The 20,755-nt window shown below is 35.8% G+C and overlaps 1 protein-coding gene and 1 non-coding gene across 5 annotated transcripts in view; both read right to left on the bottom strand.

Annotated features, from left to right (window-relative positions):
- HOOK1 (hook microtubule tethering protein 1) overlaps positions 1 to 20,755 on the bottom strand; it is a 72,022-nt gene that overhangs the window by 18,605 nt on the left and 32,662 nt on the right. For all 4 annotated transcript variants that reach the window (XR_008294917.1, XM_053214145.1, XM_053214146.1 and 1 more), the window contains exons 7-14: positions 20,356 to 20,418; positions 18,409 to 18,492; positions 12,798 to 12,964; positions 6,024 to 6,164; positions 4,331 to 4,532; positions 3,668 to 3,778; positions 970 to 1,057; positions 830 to 890 (exon numbers count right to left, since the gene is read on the bottom strand). Coding sequence is in view for 3 of the 4 variants with exons in the window: in XM_053214145.1 (XP_053070120.1) it covers positions 830 to 890; positions 970 to 1,057; positions 3,668 to 3,778; positions 4,331 to 4,532; positions 6,024 to 6,164; positions 12,798 to 12,964; positions 18,409 to 18,492; positions 20,356 to 20,418 (917 nt within the window). In the remaining variant the exon portion in view is untranslated. The remainder of the gene's footprint in view (positions 1 to 829; positions 891 to 969; positions 1,058 to 3,667; positions 3,779 to 4,330; positions 4,533 to 6,023; positions 6,165 to 12,797; positions 12,965 to 18,408; positions 18,493 to 20,355; positions 20,419 to 20,755) is intronic.
- On the bottom strand, positions 19,528 to 19,653 carry LOC113599697 (U6atac minor spliceosomal RNA). Its single transcript, XR_003420610.1, has one exon. It is a non-coding gene; the product is annotated as a U6atac minor spliceosomal RNA (small nuclear RNA).

Here is a 20,755-nt window from a genome sequence, read left to right as displayed (position 1 = left end):
AACAAAATGAAAGTCAACAAATTTGCAAACTATACGCTAAGTGAAACAAGTCAGTCACAAAAGGCTGCATATTGTATGACTGTATGTATATGAAATTCTGTAACAAGCAAATGGACAAAGAGTCAATTCTTGGTTGCCTGGGGCTGGAGCTGGAGGAGAAGCAGGAATGAGGAATGACTGCTAATAGGGACAGGGTATCCTTCTGGGGGAATGAAATGTTCTCAAATTAGATGGCTGCACAACTCTAGGACTACACTAAAAACCACTGAGCTGTACAATTGTAAATGGGTGAGTTGTATCTCAATAAATCTGCTTAAAAAGTAGAATTTGAAGTAATAAATAAAACTCTTACCACAAAAAAGAAAACCATAAAAACTACCAGATTAGTCAAATGCCTACAAGTAAACATAGCAGTAAAATACGAAAATAAAAGCTGGTGAAGAAGAATCTCTAAAATTTGTATTTTATTTAACTTCTGCTTAATCCTCCTGCTATATTTGACAGCCCCTTTCCTATTGGCTTCACCCATGTGGATTTAAAGGCCATGTATAAAAAGGGTTTTCCGTAGAGCTTATGGGTAGGGAAAGAAGTTCAACACAGTAAAAGTCATATCGTAAAAACCAGAATATCTCATTCAGCAAGTCTGTGAAATTTTACTTCTGATAAGACCTAAAACTGCTAAAGTAGCAATAACAATCTAAGAAGCTCAAGCAGATGAGACAAAGTATTTTGAGCTCTATGACTCATAAAATGGAACATTTTAAAGGCTAATAATTTTTTTTAAAGAAATCACATTTCTAATATTATCAATTAATAAAAACACATTTACCTGTATTCCACGGGCATAATCTCAGCAGCAAGATTCTCAAAACTTTTTGTAGCAGACGCATCTAAACAACAACAATGAAAGATCAACATTTCAGCATTTCTATCATTAAAAAAAACTTTTAAAAATCCAACAAAATTCACCTGTTTGGTTTAGATGATCTTGTTGTACTTGTGAACATCGAAGCTCTTCATTCGTTTCTTTCAGAGTATCACGTTGTTCTATTAGTCTCTAAAAAAGAATTGTTTATATGAGCAAAACAATTAATTGTTTCCACAAGAAATGTACTTTATGGTTATAACAATTTATCTTAGCAAACTAATTTCCTAATTGTTACTTAGCTATTTAAAAATGACAATATTTGGGGCGCCTGGGTGGCTCAGTTGGTTAAGCGTCCGACTTCGGCTCAGGTCATGATCTCACGGTCTGTGGGTTCGAGCCCGCATCGGGCTCTGTGCTGACAGCTCAGAACCTGGAGCCTGTTTCGGATTCTGTGTCTCCCTCTTTCTCTGACCCTCCCCTGTTCATGCTCTCTCTCTGTCTCAAAAATAAATAAATGTTTAAAAAAATAAATAAATAAATAAAATAAAAAAAATAAAAATGACAATATTTTAGTTTTAGTGCTAAATCACGTACATAATCTTTATACAACACAAATCTTGTGATTTCAAAGATAATATACCTTTGAACCAAACTGATGTAATTATGCAACAGAGTACAAATATGCAACTGTGGAGTAATTAGTAAAAAGTATGGACTCTGGAGGCAAAAAGATCGTGGCTTGAATTCCAGGTTCCCTATTTCCTAGTTAAATTATGCAGGGTGAGTTATTTAGTTCTTTGGCTTTAGGATCCACACCATCAAAATGGAAATGCTGATACTTAGATCCTTGCAAAGGTGTTCTGAATAGTGAGCGAGATAAAGTTTGTGGTTATTTTAAGAATTGATGAGGGAGCTCCTGGGTGGCTCAGTCAGTTAAGCATCCAACTTCGGTTGAGGTCATGATCTCATGGCTCATGAGTTCAAGTTCATGTTGGTCTCTGTGCTGACAGTGTGGAGCCTGGAGCCTGCTTCGAGTTGTCTGTCTCCCTCTCTCTCTGCCCCTCCCCTGCTCACGCTCTGTCTCTCTCTCTCTCTCTCTCAAATGAATCAACAGTAAAAAAAAAAAAAAAAAGAATTGATGAGCCATTATTGATTTTTAACATTAGAGTTAACTGTTTCTTTTTTACTTTTATGGGTTCTGACAAACGTATAATGTATCTATCACTACAGTCTCATGGTCAATTGATTTTTAACAAGGGTATCAAGACAAGCCGATAGGGAAAGAACAATAGTGCTGGGACAACTGAATACCACTCAGAAAAGAATGAAGTTGAGACTCCTATCTTATACCATATACAAAAATTCAAAATTTGTCACAGAATAAATATAAGAGCTAAAACTATAAAACTAAAAGAAAACAAAAAACATAAATCTTTATAACCTCACATTATTCAATGATTTCATTGAAATAGTACCAAAAAATACACAAAAGAATAAAATGGCTAACTCTGATTTCATCAATGAAAAACTATTCTGCTGCAAACGATACCATCAAAAAAGTGAGAAGACAACTCACAGAATAAAAGAACATATTTGCAAATCATATATCTGAGAAGGAGCTTATGTCCAGAATATATAAAGAATTCTTACAACTCAATAATAAAAAGGCAAATAATTTAAATAGTATGTGAATAAGTGATTTGAAGAGGTAATTTCTTCAAGGAAGATATACAAATGGCCAACGAGTACATGAAAAGATGCTCAAATTCATCAGTCATTACAGGAACACAAATCAAAACCACAATGGCATAGCACTTCATAGTCACTAAGACAGCTAAAATTAAAAGGCTGGTAAGTGTTGACAGGGATGTGGAGAAATCGGAAACCTTCACAAATTGCTGAGAATGAAAAATGGTTCATCTACTTCAGAATACAGTCTGGTATTTACTTAAAAGGTTAAACATAGTTATCATATGATCCAGCAGTACCGTTCATAGGTATATACTCAAGAAATGAAACACATGTCAACATAAAAACTGTAAATAAACGTTCATAGCCACGTTAACTGTTTAATAGGCAAAAAGCAGAAATAGCCCAAATGTCCATAAACTGATGAAAGGATAAATAAAATGTGGTATGTCCACAGAATAGGGTATTATTCAGCATGAAAACAAACAAAGTACTGATTCATACTACGAAATGGATAAACTTTGAAAGCATTAAGCTAAATGAATGAATCCAGCCACAAAACCCACAAAGTGTATAATGACATATTCTGGACAGACTGGGAAAATCTATAGAGAAAGACAGTAGAGTAGTGGTTGCTGAAGCTGGGTGGGAGGGAACCAGAACAGAGAGCAGCTGCTAGTAGGCACACTGATGGGGTGAGGAGAGTGTTCTAAAATCTGACTGTGGGGATGGCTGCACAACTACAAATGTACTAAAAACTGCTGCATGGTACACTTTAAATAGGCAAAGTTGATGGCATATACATTATATCCCAATAAAGCCATCAAAAAAATCCCATCTATGGTGCCTGCTCTCAAGGAGCCAACGGTCTAGAATGGGAACGCACGCACTGAGACATAGGGGCCTTGCCTCTGTGACTCCATCTTCCCTTGGGAAGGAAAGTAACGAAACTGTAGGGTGAATTCTTTCTACTTCCTTTTACACCAACACTCTAATTTGGAGAAAGACAGAAGAAGAACTGACTGATGTGACTTCCAATCTTAGAAGAGCAAGGATAATATTAAAAACTAAAAGACAGGCGTATGACTTATCAACTGTATTTATGTTTACCTCTTTTTCCTTAAGTAAAGCTTCGTGTTTTTCTTCAAGCCGCTTCATTTCAAATGCTAGTGTATCTGCCCTTTTGGATTCAGAGGAAAGTTTATTGTGAAGATCTTGAACCTTTTGTCAAAAACAAGAGTATATAATATTAATAGTTTTTCAGAGGTCAATAAATGAGAAACTGATTGGAAATAAAACTTAGACTAAGAATATAATCTAGTAATCCTCAATAGTTGTGAAAATAGCATGTGGATAAAAGTTAACATAAATTTTAAAATACTCAAATAATAATTTAATAAAAAAATCATTCTTGTACTCTAATGTTTCTCTAGGTTGCTTGATAAATAGCTAAACAGAATATTACTGGTTATAGCTCCATTCTCTAGGCAATTATTATTAGTTACAAGAAATGCTAATAATAAGCAGTAAAATGCCTCCCAATATATACAAGCTCAGAAGAGAATAAGAAGGGGAAAGACCTAGATAACTCAAACTCAACTATCAATCCTGGAATTAAAATTACAGGTAGGAGAAATCTGTCATCATAATAAGCTCACAGCTGGTTATAGGCAATGTTCTTCACCTCTCTAACATTCTTAAAGTATCAGAAGGAATAAGAAAGTTGAGCTCTTTCAGTTACAATGATTAAAAAAAATTGACATATTTTCTTACCTGCCTCTTGTACGTTTCTAATTGTGTGCGTGCTGCATTTGCCTTCTTTAATTCTTCTTCTAAGCTGACTGTGTTATGCATATACATCATGTTTGTTTCTTGTAAAGTTTTCACCTGCTTGCGAAGGTCATTCAGATCTTGTAATTTCTGACGATACATCTCGACCGTTGATTCTAGTTTATTAGCTTTATCAGAGGTAGCCCTATAATAAAGCTACATGTTACTGGGTAAAAGCTAGTAAACGCACATAACATTTCTATTCTGGCTCTAAAATTAGTCAGCTAGATAAACTATCAATTGGCTGAAACAACAGAAAAGAAAATCGGACAGACAGCAAAAGAATTAAACTGTGTGAGAACTTTAGAAAAAGACTCAAGTCCAGTGTGGAACCTTTTTGTTATAAAGGTATCAAAACAAAAATGCCTTAAATTTGACACACTAAATTATCAAACCGTTTCATACAGCACAATGTCTAAAAAAGAATGGTTTTGTAAATGTAACTGAACAATTCCAAGTTTCTCTGAAGCTTACAGGCCAATTGTGCTTTGTGTTTAACATTTAGTGCAGTTTTATTCTAAGTATTTGATATACTTAGGCAGTTGACTTATAATTTGTTTGACAAAGCACATCCCTTTAGAGTTGTGCTTACCTGGCCAACTAGAGCAAAAATAAATACATAAACCAAATCACTTTCCATCACATGCAAGTTCAAATGAATGGTAGGAAGATTTTGTTTCAAATGGACATAAAAACTGGGCAACAAAATGGCTAATTAAGAAAATTTAACAGAAAAGGCTCAGTAGGTTGAGGGTCCGACTTCAGCTCAGGTCATGATCTTGCAGTTCCTGGGTTCAAGCCCCATTTCGGGCTCTGTGATGACAGCTGAGTCTGGAACCTGCTTCGGATTCTGTCTCCCTCTCTCTCTCTGCCCCTCTCCTGCTGATGCTCTGTCTCTCTCTCTGACTCTCCAAAGTAAATAAAACATTTAAAAATTTTTTTTAAAAAAGAAAATTTAACAGAAAATATAAAGAGCATATGGATAGTCTGTTTGCTTGACTAACAATTCATAGGAAAAGCTAAATATAAATTTTATACTGTCAAAGACAGTAAGAGAACCTTGGGATAACCCTGAAATAAATGTTAAGATACTTACCTATATCTATTTTATATCAAGTGCCAAAATATGGATTGTGAGAATACTTTCCCTCATGTAAAAAGTTCACAAAATACACTAATGAGTACAAGGAGGTGAAGCTAAATGTATCTAAAAGTAATTCAGTTTACACAATCTTAAGAAAAAGATATCACCCCCCCCCCCCAATCGGGCTCTGTGCTGTCAGATATGCTTGAGATCCATTCTTTCTCTTTCTTTCTTTCTTTCTCTTTCTCTCTCTCTCTCTCCCCCCCCCCCCTCCCTGGCTGTGCGTGTGCTCACTCTCTCTCTCAAAAAAAGAAAAAGGTATCATTTTGGGTTTACAAATTCTAATATGAAATTGTGCTAACAAAGATTGAATATTATCCTTAAACTGCAATTATTATTAACAAGCATAAATTAAGTAAAGACTAGGAGCCTGGAAAAAACTGATCAGTACTTGATATGTAGAAATAACCCTACGAATCCCTGATTAAAATATGGAATACTGAAATGACTAATAACTTAGAAGCGACATAATTATATTCAGACATGGCATACCTAAGGACATCTATTTCATCTTTCAGGGCTCTTGTTTCTTCAGCAAGACTAGTCAGTTCATCATTCCTATGTTGAAATTCAATTAGTTGCTTTTCAAGTTCTTCACAGTGAACACGATAATCATCTTTTGCAGCTTCAAGCCTTGCATAAACAAAATAAGTATTTATAATGTAATTTCCATTATTTGTTTTCTTACTGAGACATAAGCTTAGCAAGACATACTTTTAAAATGTTCTTTAAAATTCTACACTCAAAAGAATGACTAAAAGAATAAGACACTTCTGGCTCCCGGATTTAAAACTGGCTGAGAATAAACTAATGTTCTGAATTTTCATTTTCACTTCTGAAATATGGTGCTTGGTTATCACTAGTTCTAAAAGGGGTTTTAATCTCAAAAGGTGAACAGAAAATGTATAGATATATAATTACTCAAAAACATACATCACGTGTGAAATGGTAAAATATTAACTCTAAGTAGACTATGATAAGTTATGGAGAAATACTTCAAACTCTATGGTAAAAACAAAAAGTAAGAAGATGGGGAAGTCTGGTGTCTCAGTCAGTTAAGCGTCTGACTCTTGAACTCAGCTCAGGTCATGATCTCACAGTTCATGAGTTTGAGCCCCATGTCAGGTTCTGCACTGATGGTAAGGAGTCTGCTTGGGATTCTGCTCCTCCCCCACTCGTTCGTTTTTTGTTTTGTTTTGTTTTTTCTCTCTCTCTCTCAAAATAAATAAACTTTTTTAAAAAAAGGAAAAGGGAAATACAGTGTTTAATATCAAATATTAAAAAAATATTTGATTCCAAAAGAATTCAGGAAAGGAAGATAAAGGAAAGGAATAGATATGACAAATGAAAAACAGCAAATTGACAGACCTAAATACAAACATAACAAAAATTACATAAAAGGCCAATAGATTAAATACACCAATTGAAAAGGCAGAGACTATCAGACTAAACAAAAAAGGCTCAAAAATACATTAATTATACAAGGGATATTTTAAACATAAAGACACAGATTAAAAGTAAAAGGATTTAAAAACACCATGAAAACAGTAAGCAAAGGAAATTGGGGTGGTTATGTTAACATCAAACAAAATAAATTTTAAGACAAAAAAAGTATTATCAAAGAAATGTTTCATAATTATAAAAGGGTCAATTACTAGAAAGCCATATCATCAACATATATATATACCTAAAAATAGTTTTAAAATACATGAAACAAAAACTGATAGAATCAAGGGTAGAAATCCACAAATCCACAATCATTGTTTAATACCAGTCTCTAATGAATGACAGAACTAAACAAACAAACAAAAAAAAAGCTAAACATAAAAATACAGAAGAGATCTGAACATTATTAACCCACATGATTCAGTTGACATGTATAGAACATGTCAGTCAAAAATGACAGAACACACATTTTTGCAAGTGCACATGTAACACTAATCACAATGAAACATGAGGAGCAATAAAATAAGTATTAATAAATATCAAAAGACTGCAATCCCATTCAATATGTTCTCTAACCATAAGAGACTTAAATTAGAAATCAGTCACAATAAGAAGTCTAGAAAAACCTTAAATACTTGGAAAATTAAACAACATGTTTCTAAACAACCCACAAGTCAAGGAAGAAATCACAAAGGAAATTGGAAAATAATTCAGACAGAATAACAGCAGAAAGACAACCAGTTAAATTTGGGGAACGTGGCTAAACCAGTGCTTGGAGGAGAATTTACAATTTTAAAGGCTTATTTATTAGAAATGAAGAAAGTCTTAAAATCAATCCAAATATCAACCTTAAGAGGCTAGGAAAAGAAGAGCAAATTAAATCCAAAGTAAATAAAAGGAAAGAAAGAAAGAACAGAGATGTACAACTAATAATGTGGAAAGCTAATAAAGTGAATAGATTAATAACATTGATGAAACCCTAGTAAGAGTGATCAAGAAAAATGAGAAAAAATACAAATTACCAATACCAGGAATGAAAAAGCAAGCATCAGTATAGCTCCTACAGTCATTAAAAGGACAATGAAAGAATATTATGAACAACTTTATGCCAATAGATTCAACGTCTTAAACAATGTAAGAATATACCTTGAAAAGCACAACTTACCAAACTGACATAGATGAAACAGAAAATCTAAGAAGCCCTATGAGCACTGATGAAATTATATTGTCATTAAAAGCCCTTTCACAAAGAAAACCATAGGCCCAGATTGTTTAATATCATTCACACATAAACTATTTCAGAAAACAGAGGAGAGAATTCTTCCCAATTATTCTATGAGACTAGCAGAACTCTGACAACCTAAAAAAAGGCATTACAAGAGAAAAAAAGTTATAGACCAGTATCTATTATGAAGACAACCAAAAAAAAAAAAAATTCTCTCAATCTATAAGCAAACTGAATCTAGTTAATATATATGCAGAATAATAAGTATGACCAAAGTGGTCTAACCCTGAAATATAAGATTGTTCAACAATCAAAAAATAAAACAATCATAATGAAAGAATGAAAAAGAAAACCACACTGTCATTTCAAGATGTAGAAAAATCATTTGACAAAAACAATTAGTAATAAAAACTCTTAGCAAGCCAGAAAGAAATAAAGGGGGAATATCTTCAAACAGAAAAAAAACACATTAAAAAACTTTACAGTAAGTATTATACTTGATGGTACTTAATTGAACATTTCCCCCCCTAAGACCTGGAATAAAGTAAGATGTCTTCTCTTGTTCAATGCAAGAAAAATAAATACAGGGCAGAAATAATAAAAGGAAGATATAAAGCTCTATTAATAGATTAGATGACTATGGATGCCTTCGAATTTTCTACATAAACCAATTTCTAGAATCAATAAGTGAAGACATAAAAGTTTCAGAAGACATAAAAGTTTCAAAATAAAAACTAGAGTTTCAATATATAAAAATGAATTGTACATATTAGCAACCACTTTTCAGGATAATTTTAATTGTATTGGTAATAGCATCTACATGGGAATAAAGTTAACAAAACACAAAACTTCTCTGCTAGAAACAACACAATATTGCTGGGAGAAACTAAAGACTTAAATAAATGAAGATACCATGTTCATAGACGGTAATTCTCAATATAGTTAAGATATCAATTTTATAGAACCTAAATCATAATCACAAAAGGTTTTTTTAAATGGAAATTGACTGACAGATGTGAAAATGCAAAAAGACTTGGAATAGCCAAAACAAATTTTGAAAAGAAAGAACAAAGTTGGAATACTTATACTACCTGATTTTAAACTTACTTTAGAGCTAAAGTAATCAAGACCACATCATACAGGCATAAAGGCAATCTGATCAACAGAAAACAACTAGAGAGTCCAGAAGATGAACCAAATTTTATGATACCATTTTTCATGAAGATACAAAGCAATTTGGAGTAAAATTAAAATATCTTCAATGATGCAACTGTAACGACTAGATATCCATATGGAAAACAAAAATAAAAATAAGGACGCCTGGGTGGCTCAGTTGGTTAAGTGTCCAGCTCTTGATTCTGGCTCAGGTCATGATCTCACCGTTCATGAGATGAAGCTCTGTGCTGGGCTCAGAGCACAGAGCCGTGCTTGGTATTCTCTCCCTACCCTCACCCCTTCCCTGCTCATGCTCTCTCCCTCTCAACATAAGTAAATAAACTTTAAAAAATAACAAAATAAATAAAAAATAAAAATAAATAAAGCTTGACCTCCATACCGTACACCATTGTTTTAGAAAACAATTCAAGATGGACTATAGTCTTAAATGTAAAAGATAAAACTGTGAAGTTTCTAAAAGAGCATAATAGAGAGTATCTTCATGGCATGGAAGTAGACAAACATTTCTTGGGCAATACACAAAAAAACACTAATATTAAAAATATTGACAAATCAGACATCATCTAAGTTAAGAACTTTTCCTCTTTGAAAGACCCCATTTAAAAAATGAAAAGGCAAGTCACAGAATGAGTGAAATATTACTATGCATATATCTGACAAAAGGATTTGTATCCAAATTTTTAAAACCTCCTACAACAAATTGATAATGACAAACAACCCAATTTAAAAACAGCTCAACAGTGTGAAGAGACACTTCACAAAGTAAGATATATTGCCAATAAGCACTTGAAAAGGGGCTTATCACATCATTTGTTGTCAGAAAAATGCCAATTAAAGCCATAATGAAATACTACTACATTTTCCCTGAAATGTTTAAAGTTAAAAAGACAGATAAGAACAAAATATCCTACCAGACAGAACAACTAGAGCAATAAGCAGCAAACTCTGCTCATAGAGTATAAAATGTTATAGCCGCTTTGGAAAATGGTTTGGCAGTATCTTTCACAATTAAACAGCTAGTGCGCAACTCAGCAATACTGCTGTATATACTTACCAATGGGAAATAAGAAAACATATGTCTTTAAAAAGCCTTGTATTATAATGTTCAGACTAGTTTTACTTATATTAACCCCAATTGGGAAACCCAAAATGCCCATCTAAAGGGAAATGGATAAATAAAAGTGTGGTATAATGTAGAATAATTCCAAATATTTGAATACTACTTAGCAATAAAAAATAATGAATTACAGATACATTCAAAACATAAATGAAGCTCACAAAAATGCTGAGCAAAAGAAGCCAATCACCAAGAAGTTCATGCTGCATTATTCAATTTATATGATGCTCTAGATTAGAGAAAACTAATCAATGCTGAAAAATACTCAGAAGAGTAATTAGCCTCTGGGAGGTAGGGGTTGACTGGGAAGAAGCATAAAAGAACTTTTTTCAGTGATTGAAATGAACTATATATTGATAAAAGTGTGATAACACAAATGTATGCCTTTGTTAGCACATTAAATTGGACGCAGTATTTCTTCATTTCACAACATGTAAATGTTACCTTGTAAAAGAACCATAAACATACTGAAGTCTAATAATATTTTGTATTAAAAAGGTAAGACTGCAATTCTTAAATTGCTTTCTATGTGTTTTAGGATTAAGTATATGAGAATATATGTTCAGGAAAATGGGAGCCAGGTTTCTCACCACTGGAGGAGTTGACAATATGGCAATGCAGATCAGAATGAACCCCGAAGACAGGGGACTAAAAGGAAAGATGTCAATATGAACTCACTGTTCATACTGAGAAATAGAATAAATGCAGACGTGTATATTCCAGCGTGTGGACACAGGCAAGTGTGAACATCGGTCGTAGGAACCTGTGCTAGTGTATTTCCTAGCTCTGTACTCCAAAGTGCCCTAGAAGCAACGACCAAAACACTCATTTGGAGCACAGGTCTTTGTTTCTAAATAACATGCTCCACTAGAAGGAATTAAAAATCCTTGGAGAAATGGCTGACTGCAGAGCCTGGAAAGAAGGAGAATGAGTCTAGAATATTTTGTTGTGCAGGAAAGTAAGAACGTGCTCAAAGGATAGCGACAGGTTGGAAAGGACACAGGGGCCAATTGAAAGGATTCCCAGTGGTCAAATCTGGGATAATTCCAGCATCAAATAACTGATGACAGTAATGGATGTGTAGTCCATTGAGTAAGAATAGTACTAAATGCAATGCATGATCCTGGATTGGATTCTGAAACGGGAAAAAAAAATAGCTCTACAGGACAATGAAACAACTACTGGAATTTGAATACAATCTGTGGATTAGATGGTAATATGTATCAATGGCAAATTCCCTAATTTTAATCACTACACTGTGGTTTATAAGAAAGTATTCTTGTTTTAGGAAATGTATGTCAAAGTATACAGGGATAAAAGTGCATGTCTCCAGTGTACTCTCAAGTGGTTCAGGAAAAAACATATGCATCTGTAAGAATATGTAGAGAGACGGCTAAAACAAATGGAAAACACCGCTAAACTGCTGCAGAATCTGAGCAATAGATATAAAGGAGTTTTTTGTGCTATTCTTGCAAGTGTTACTGTGTTTGTTTGAAATTATATTTTAAAAAAGTAACAAAAAATACATACAGTACAATTAGAGTGCCTCTTCTCAAGGCCTTATATAGTCCAAGGCTAGGCTACTAGCACACAAGAGACAGTGTTTATTAAAGGTAAGATGTGAGGCGCCTGGGTGGCTTAGTAGGTTGAGCGACCAACTTCGGCTTGAGGTCACGATCTCACGGTTTGTGAGTTCAAGCCCCGTGTTGGGCTCTGTGCTGACAGCTCGGAGCCTGGAGCCTGCTTCAGATTCTGTCTCCCTCTCTCTCTGCCCCTCCCCCACTCATGCTCTCTGTCTCAGAAATAAATAAACATTAAAAAACATTTTAAAAAAATAAATAAAAAATAAAGATGTACACCACCTTTTTTTTCAAAGAAAAATACAAAAATTTAAATAGAAAGCACCTCTTTAGGTTAAGATTTCCATTTTTTCCATTTATTATCAGGTTCCCTCTCCTATGTAAGAAACACCCCATTCCCCCCAGATCTCAGCAGTCATTCCCTTAAACTCCTATTGGACTTGCCTATGGCCTTTATTTGGCCCTAATCACAAGTTATTTTGAACTGTTTTCTTTTTATACACATATCCCACTTGCCTAACTAGATTGCAAGCCCCATGAAGGCAGGAACTATTTACACCATTTGATATTTTCAGAGCTTCTACTTTCAGTGTTCTAAGCATACTATAAAGTTATAGCATGCTATAGCACACTATAAAATGCTTAATAATTCATCACTGATAGGACTTCTTAACTCCTGGTTTAACAGAAATCCATGGAATGGTTTTTACTAAAAATGCTACCTGAAGTTTTCTTCCTGTAATTGTTCTAGTTGTAACTGTGCATGAAAATACTTTTTTGCAACCATTGTATTTGGATCATCAAAAGATCCATCCAACTGGTCAAGTTTTTCATTCATCATCTCATTCTCAGAAACTAATGAGTTCTTTTCATCTTGAAGTGCAGTCACCTAAAAAAACAAATACACAAATATAAGCATCAATAGCAAAAAAACTTAAGAGTCCAGAGCCCCACACTGCTATGTGACCAAGCCATTAAATTAGCTTGGTCAATCAGACAACATAATTTCTAAGGATCCTTCCAAAGCTGGAATTTGGGGTCTAGGATGTTTGAGTCAAACAAAAGAAATCAAAGTAATTTGATTACTACAGAGAAAACTGAGTTAAAACATACAAGGAGAATATCTTCAAAATGTTATGCTTGCCCTAGTTTCGGTAAAAAAATTTTTCTAAGTCTTTAAAATCTGATGTACTGATAAGCTTTGAAAAATTAATTTGTTCCTCTTTTAGTTATAAATTTACTATTAGGATGCTGTTACCTAATAAGCTAAAATACACACACATGCACAAAGTTATTTTAGGTTCACAGCAGACAATTATCAGTTACATATCATGTCTTCAGAGACAAGCACATTATTTGGTTAATGAATCAGTAACAAAAAGCTGAACTAAATCCATTTGCACATTGAGACTGTTTGCTTATAATTTAAAATGGCTAAAAATTTAGAATCACATCACTATCAGTACCTGATACATTTTCACTTTACTTACATACTAATGCAACAAACATGATTTGCTTCAGTTCTTTTTCTTTTCCATTTAAAAACATCTTTTAAAACCTTTTAAAAAGGCTGTAACCTGGTCATATGTAAGACCAGAAGTTTACATATGATTATATTAAGCTTCCTTTGAAAAAAAGTTGACCCATTATGATTTTGAACATATTACTACATAGGTTTGCGATTGTTTTTTCAATAGATGTAATTAATTCAACCCAGTTATGTGAAGGAGGCTGTACACCGACACAGTGAGCTACTAATAGGAAATTAAAAACAAGTGAGTGCCTTCAACACCATATAGGCAAGTCACAAATACTTGCCTTTGACCAACACAATGACCAACACAATGACCAATGGGCAATGACCAACACAAAGGCTCAGAAAAGTCTTCCCAGGAAGACTACGGGAGAAAGCAATTTTTCTCCCTAAATTCAACGCATGTATCTATCCTTGCCAAGCAAGCAGTTTAGTGACTATTACCTGCCATGTACAACCCTAAATGACTGAGATATGAAAAAGGAGGAGAGTTTGTACCCTTAGCATCCTTATGGTAAAAATGTAAATAATTACACAACAGGAAATGTTCAAAGTGCTTTGGTGGAAACATACCATAGGGTAGGAGATGGGACACAAAGAAAAGAAAATCTCATTCTAGCTGGAGGGAAGAGGGTGTCACAAAAAGATCCACAAAAGAGAAACAATACCCTCAGTCTTCCAACCTGTGTAAGAACCACGTAAATAAGGTAGATAAGGGCAAATTCAGTTTTCAACACCTGGTGTGTAACCAACCTGGGTCCTATCCATGTTTTGCAATGTGGCTCCAGAGCTACCTTTAACCACAGACGTGAAGGAGAAGGTAGTAAACATGCAAATTCCTTGCACACCCTCCCTCCCATCTATGACACAGAATGTCCAGTGGTGGTTCTACACATCTCCTTTAACAAGTTCCATAGGTTCATTATGTACCTGCCTTTATCCTTCTCTGTTTTTATTTTTCTTCTCTATTTCTTTGTTTCTCTCTCCTTTGTTGCTGTGTCGAATTACTTAAAAATGAGACAGAAAAATTCAAACAGCTAAAAAAAAAAAAAGCCATTTTGTTACATTACCCAGATTTAACGTAACACTTGTGTCCTATTTGCTTATTTAAACAAACATATGGGTTGCCTGGATGGCTCAGTTGGTTAAACATCCAACTCGTGATCTCAGCTGAGGTCTTGATCTCAGGGTCATGAGTTCAAGCCCCACATTGGGCTCTGCACTGGGCACGAAGCCCACTTAAAAAAAAATAATAATAAAAAGTCATCACATTAAAGTTTGAAAATCACTGCCTCAGATATAAACATATCTTGTACAATAGTGGACAGGAGCATGTCTTCTCTAATGTACCCCAGGCAAAAATGGCTGACCACTGCTACGGCATTATTACCGCAAGTGAAGGACTGCATCCGACTGCTGCCGGGGGTCACGAATGGTGGCTGGAAGGGCAGAATAAGAGCCAGTGGCAAACGTCACAACTTGCCTGAAGGTCCCATAATACCCTGATTGGAACGGAGTTCCTCAAAACTTCACATCCAAATATCACGTGGAGTTCTTCTTTCTTTTTTTTTTAAGTACACATAATCAGACCTGTCTCCTGATTTACTGAATCAGAATTTATGACCATAATTTGCACAGAACCAACACAGTTCTGTATTTGAAAGGATTCAAGCTTCACCAGATCCTTCCCCACAGAATCTCCACTCTTGCATTCTTTATTTCGATTAAAACACGTTTGCTAGCTAGACTCCGTCAACAAGCAGTTTTTTCAAGAACAGCTCGTGAGTCCGCACCTGAGCTCTTCATCTGGCCACGATGCCGCCTCCCTAAGCACTTGGTAGATCCTGCTCTTCCAAATTCTGGTACTGAAGTTGTCGGGAAGCCTGATGGTCTGGTCTTTGTGGGTGATTTGCCTCTTCTACCTGAACAACCAAGGACTCGTTCTTCTCCTATTCATGAAGTTCAATGGCTTACCTAGGATAAAGCCTAGTGTTTCCCATTATTCGGTGATGAGTTTCTGTGCATCTGCAATTTTCTTTTAAACCTCACTTTGTTGTCTTCACGCCCCATCTATTTTACTGATGTGTTCTGAGGAAGCTGTTCCACAACATGAAGCAAACATTATTTTTCTAAGCTCGGCTGAAGTCTTTTACGTGCACTTTAGTCTGCACTGTTTGCACGGATGTCACGCTTCTATTCTTTCCATCTAACTTGTGCTTTGTTGGCAGTCAGGATACACCAGATGTTCCAGTGTGGGCTGAAGACTCCTCAACACGTCTCCACTCTACTGAAGATCCAGTGTGCCTTCCTCTCTCATTATGGTGGAGGCTGTTCTCCCTCCACACCATTCCACAGCCTTGGGAATGGTCAGGGAAGGAGGGGGCAAGCTGAGGCAAGGCGCAGTCTTTACGACACCTGGGCTACACTCTCACTTCTGAGGTTTAAATACCTTCCACCAGAGTGCTGAGCAGTGTCTCCCACTCCCAGGGAGGAAATCCTTTGGACATCAGCCCTCTCCCCAGTGCAGTGTGTAGCTCTACAGACTGCCTATCAGGAGTCAGGCCCGTAGTGTCTTAGCTGCTCCTCCCCAGTCCAGTGGAAGAAAACAAAAGAATCAAAGGGTGACTCTCCTGACTGTGTAGACCGCAGGGAGAAGTATCGAGATTCCCGTGGATCCCCCTGCGTGGGTCAGGGATGAGGAAAGGAGAACAGATGCTCGCTATGCAGCACTTCTGCTAACATCACACGCCTGCTTCTTTCCTTGACTGTCGGTTTTTTGACTCCACAAGTTACGTCCTTTTTCTTGTTTACCTGTCCTTGGTGCATTTCTGTGCAGCTTATTTTTCTTTTTTTGCTACGTTTGGTCAGGTATTAAAACAATCCCCTCTGCCCCAATTCGAAAACAACTCTCAAGTAACATATGATTAAAAGTAAAGATTTCTCAAAAACAAATTCCCTTATGGGGCGCCTGGGTGGCTCAGTCGGTTGAGCGTCCGACTTCAGCTCAGGTCATGATCTCACAGTCCGTGGGTTCGAGCCCCACGTAGGGCTCTGTGCTGACAGCTCAGAGCCTGGAGCCTGCTTCGGATTCTACACCCCCCTCTCTCTCTGCCCCACCCCTGCTCGTGTTCTGGCTCTGTCTCTGTCAAAGATGAATAAACATTAAAAAAAAATGAAAACAAAAGTCCCTTATAAAATTGGGATATATGTCATGTGAACCTATGTGGATTCTATGTTGTTAATTAATTACTTTTTGTTCTCTTATATAATCATTCATTTCCTGTGTGCAGCTAATCTGAGGGTTGATTCTATTTTAATACTAGAATCAAAATGCTAAAACTTGAGTTGTCTGTACTTTACTGCTAAAATCAGGTGATCACATGCTCTTCACTGTGTATAACAAACACATCCTCTAACATAGAATTTTGTGTTCTTTATCAAATAAGAATTTCTAGAAAATGTACAGAGATCCTACATAAGACTGCTAAGGCCTGAATGATTCAATCCTCTGTTCTTTATATCAGGTATTCTGGCAGGTGAATAAGATCCTATTTGGCAATAACTCATCTCAGATGCTTTGTATGTGTGTATGCAATTGTTGTAACGTGTGACATAACTGTGGCCAAGAAACATGAAAGAAGAACATATAGAAAGCCCCCTAATTTTGAGGTACTGGCTTTGTTCAAATATAAACATTAACTCTTTTCAAACACAGAGGGACTGATTTTTTAAAGAATGACATTAAAAGACCAGAACTGCAGTGCTGTCACTGTCCTAAGTAGCTGAGTCACTGTGACCTAGTCCCTTCTCTTTTCCTTATGTGCAAGCCTTTACGGATTAGAAATATTACCCAGCCCTGTCAGTCTAGATCTTTATCTCATCAAGCCAGGATGATGCTCTCACAACCCTTGTTCCTTGTCTTCTTACTTTTCAGAGAGTAAATTATTTATGTAACTCATTATTTGAACAAAAACGTGCAATTTACATTTAGCACATTATGCCAGTACACTTACCCTTTTGCATAATTTTTTAAGACTTACTGCATAACTTGTGCGTTTGCACTTTTCATATAACAATAACAACAATACGCGCAAATACACATAGTGCTTATGTGCGTCAGGTACTACTCTAAGTGCTCAATGCATAGTAACTCATTTAATCCTCATAAAAACACTCTGGGAGATACACACTATTATCACAACACTTCTCAAGAGAGAAAACTGAACTATAAAGAAATTAAGTAATTTGTTTGAGAGGATACAACCATCTGAATATAGCTGGGCTATCTACCCACCTATCTACCCTATTAAACGTTAACTATTGTCTCTCATGCCGAGTTTATTTTGCTAACATGTACATACATGTGAATATAAGAATTATATACACATGGATTCAGATACATGTACATGTTAGCAAAACAAACTTGGTACCTGCATTTAACTGGGAAGGGGAGAAAAGCACTTCTAAATACTTCCATAAATGACCTCATTTAAATATTCGCTCTATGCAGTAGATACTTGAATTTCTCCTTTTTACAAAAGAAACCAAGGGCTCATCTAAATACTTGAAATTCCACAATTAAAATGATTTTCTCAAAGAAATAATCACCAATTTTCAACTCAAAGAGAAAAGTAACTAGGAAGTTCATGCTTGAATGTTCAAGCCTATAACAAACACTTTAAAATTTCCCTCCCTGGAATGGAACCCCTCCTCCAAGCCACTGTGCCAATGAATTATTTACAATAAAACCTCCGTAAACTTAAAGAGGAAGTTTCCCTCGGATGGGTTCTCTTCTGCACCTGCATATCCAGTTCTTGGCACCTTTGCCTCAGTTCTTCCTTTTCCGCTAGTGCTTCTTGAAGTTCTTCCAAGGCCCTTTTAAGCTGAAACAGAAAACATTCTGATTCTTAGAAAGATGTGTTCTGACACAAGTTGAAAAATATGTGTATGTACACATAGACACGGACATTCAAATTCATCAACAAGTCTACTCTCTTTAAGTCTCCATTTGAACCTTTCTAGGGTTACTATGCAAATTAGACAGCATAGGAAAAGCAGTCGGCACAGGGTCTCTGGGATGTAGTGGACAGTCAATAAATAAGCGACTACTAGTCGGAGTGAGGGGGAAGATTTTAAGAGGGTGACCAGACGCAAATGGACAGTTGTGTGAAAAAGGTGTTTGGTCATGGGAGAAGGTGCTGATTAGTATAAAACAATGAGGAAGACCTAACTGCAGATGGAAATCATGCATCTATAGTGACCTCAATTCAAATAAATGGCTGTGCTTTTCTCTAACAGAGCACAGCTGCATGGATGCTGCAGTAAAGAAGGGCACTCATTATTGTTTTAGTCTGAGTTTCCCTGATGATCAGGAATGTTGAGCACCCTTTCATGTGTCTGTTGGCCATCTGCACGTCCTCTTTGGAAAAATACCTATTCATGTCTTCTACCCATTTTTAAAATGGATTATTTGTTTTTTGGGTGCTGAGTTTTATAAGCTAACTACAGAGAACACACTGATGGTTATCAGTGGGGAGGTGGGTGGGGGGATGGGGGAAACAGGTGGTGGGGATTAAGGAGAGCACTTGTGGTGAGCACCGAGTGTGGCATGGAATTGAATCACTAAATTGTACACCCGAAACTAATGTTACACTGTATGTCAACGAACTGGAATTTAAACAAAAACATTAGAAAATTTTATCTATTAACAAATAAGTCTCAGTTTGCTGTTTCTGTGTGAATATTTACACCGTCTCATTAATATTTAAAGCAAAGGTCCCACAGAAATAAAATTTTAGGTAAATCTTCATGGAAAAAAAATTTGTTTTCTGGTTCAATGTGCATTTTTTAAAAAAAACCTGAAGTATCACTAACATAGAATGTTATATTAGTGACATACATCATACAGTGATTCAACAACAAAACGATGGTTAGATGCCCTGAAGGGGGTGACAAGGCCTTAACTGAGCTGTGTGCTGCCAGGCCGGAGGGCCTCTTCCAGCCTGTGACAGGGAGCGCTAACCTTTTCCCCTTTCACGCATCACTCCTTATGAAATGTTCAAACAGCAGAATATTAGAGGATGTTGTTTAATTTCATTACACAAAATTTAGAAAAAACACAGTGTTTAAATTCAAATAGAAATTTCTTAGGAAAATTTTAGTTTGGAATACTTGGTGAGATGCCTGGTGACACTCATGAAAAACAGGTGTTCCAAAGTAGAGCAGGAAAAGCACTAGATGCAACGGCCTGTCCCTGTGCCCCTCCCCACAGCCCAGGAGAGTGCCCTCCCCTGTGTGAACCAGCATGCAAGAGAACCTAGAACTGGGGAAAGGGGACTTGAGCGCAGGGTCATGGAGCTGTTTCTTCACAATCAGGAGAGAGGACAGCAACATGACAAAAATTATCATATTAGATAAATGACAACTTAGCAGAATTTTTTCAACTGTCTGCTACTTAACTGTGCAATCATCTAGCATGAGCCACATATATATCAGAAGTTTTGGAAGGAAAGTTCAATGTCACTCATCTCTGAAGATGATCATAAAAACTTTTGGAAACCAACACTGCTTGCATTCATGAAGGAATTCATAATAATATTCAATTGAGATATTATAGGATAAACAAGCTACATTTCATGGAGGAGAATATTCTTGCATATGTTCGCCTATGTAAGCCTTATGACAGTAATTGGCTAAGGAACTGCATGACTGTTTTCAATACTCTCCCCACATACTAAGATACTTACCTGTTGCTCTAATTCTCCGACAGCATCATTTGTGGGACAGCTCACTATTTCTTTACTCATCAACTAGGAAATTAAAGTAGCAATGTTAAGTACAATAAAGAGACTAAGTTATGAAGTAAAAATAAGTTTACTTAAAAGGGCAGTAAAATGCTTTATATTTAGTTTCCCTTGATGATCCTTAGAATATTATTTAAATAAAAACTTTATTAGAGACTTAAGCTAAATAACACAACATTTCAACTATTACATCAGTGGGGACATCAGGAATAAAGTGTACTTGAAATGCACAGATAAATTTAAAATACTTGTATGCTGAAAAATTGTAATCTAAGTTCTAAAAGATGAACTACTGAATAACACTGAACACATCAAATAATAATAAAAAAAGATTCTCCCATAA

This window comes from Acinonyx jubatus, chromosome C1 (genome assembly GCF_027475565.1).
Source record: "Acinonyx jubatus isolate Ajub_Pintada_27869175 chromosome C1, VMU_Ajub_asm_v1.0, whole genome shotgun sequence".
In the NCBI taxonomy this organism is placed as follows: Eukaryota; Metazoa; Chordata; class Mammalia; order Carnivora; family Felidae; genus Acinonyx; species Acinonyx jubatus.
The sequence above is the reverse complement of the archived record's forward strand: the minus strand, read 5'-3'. Positions and strand labels throughout refer to the sequence as shown.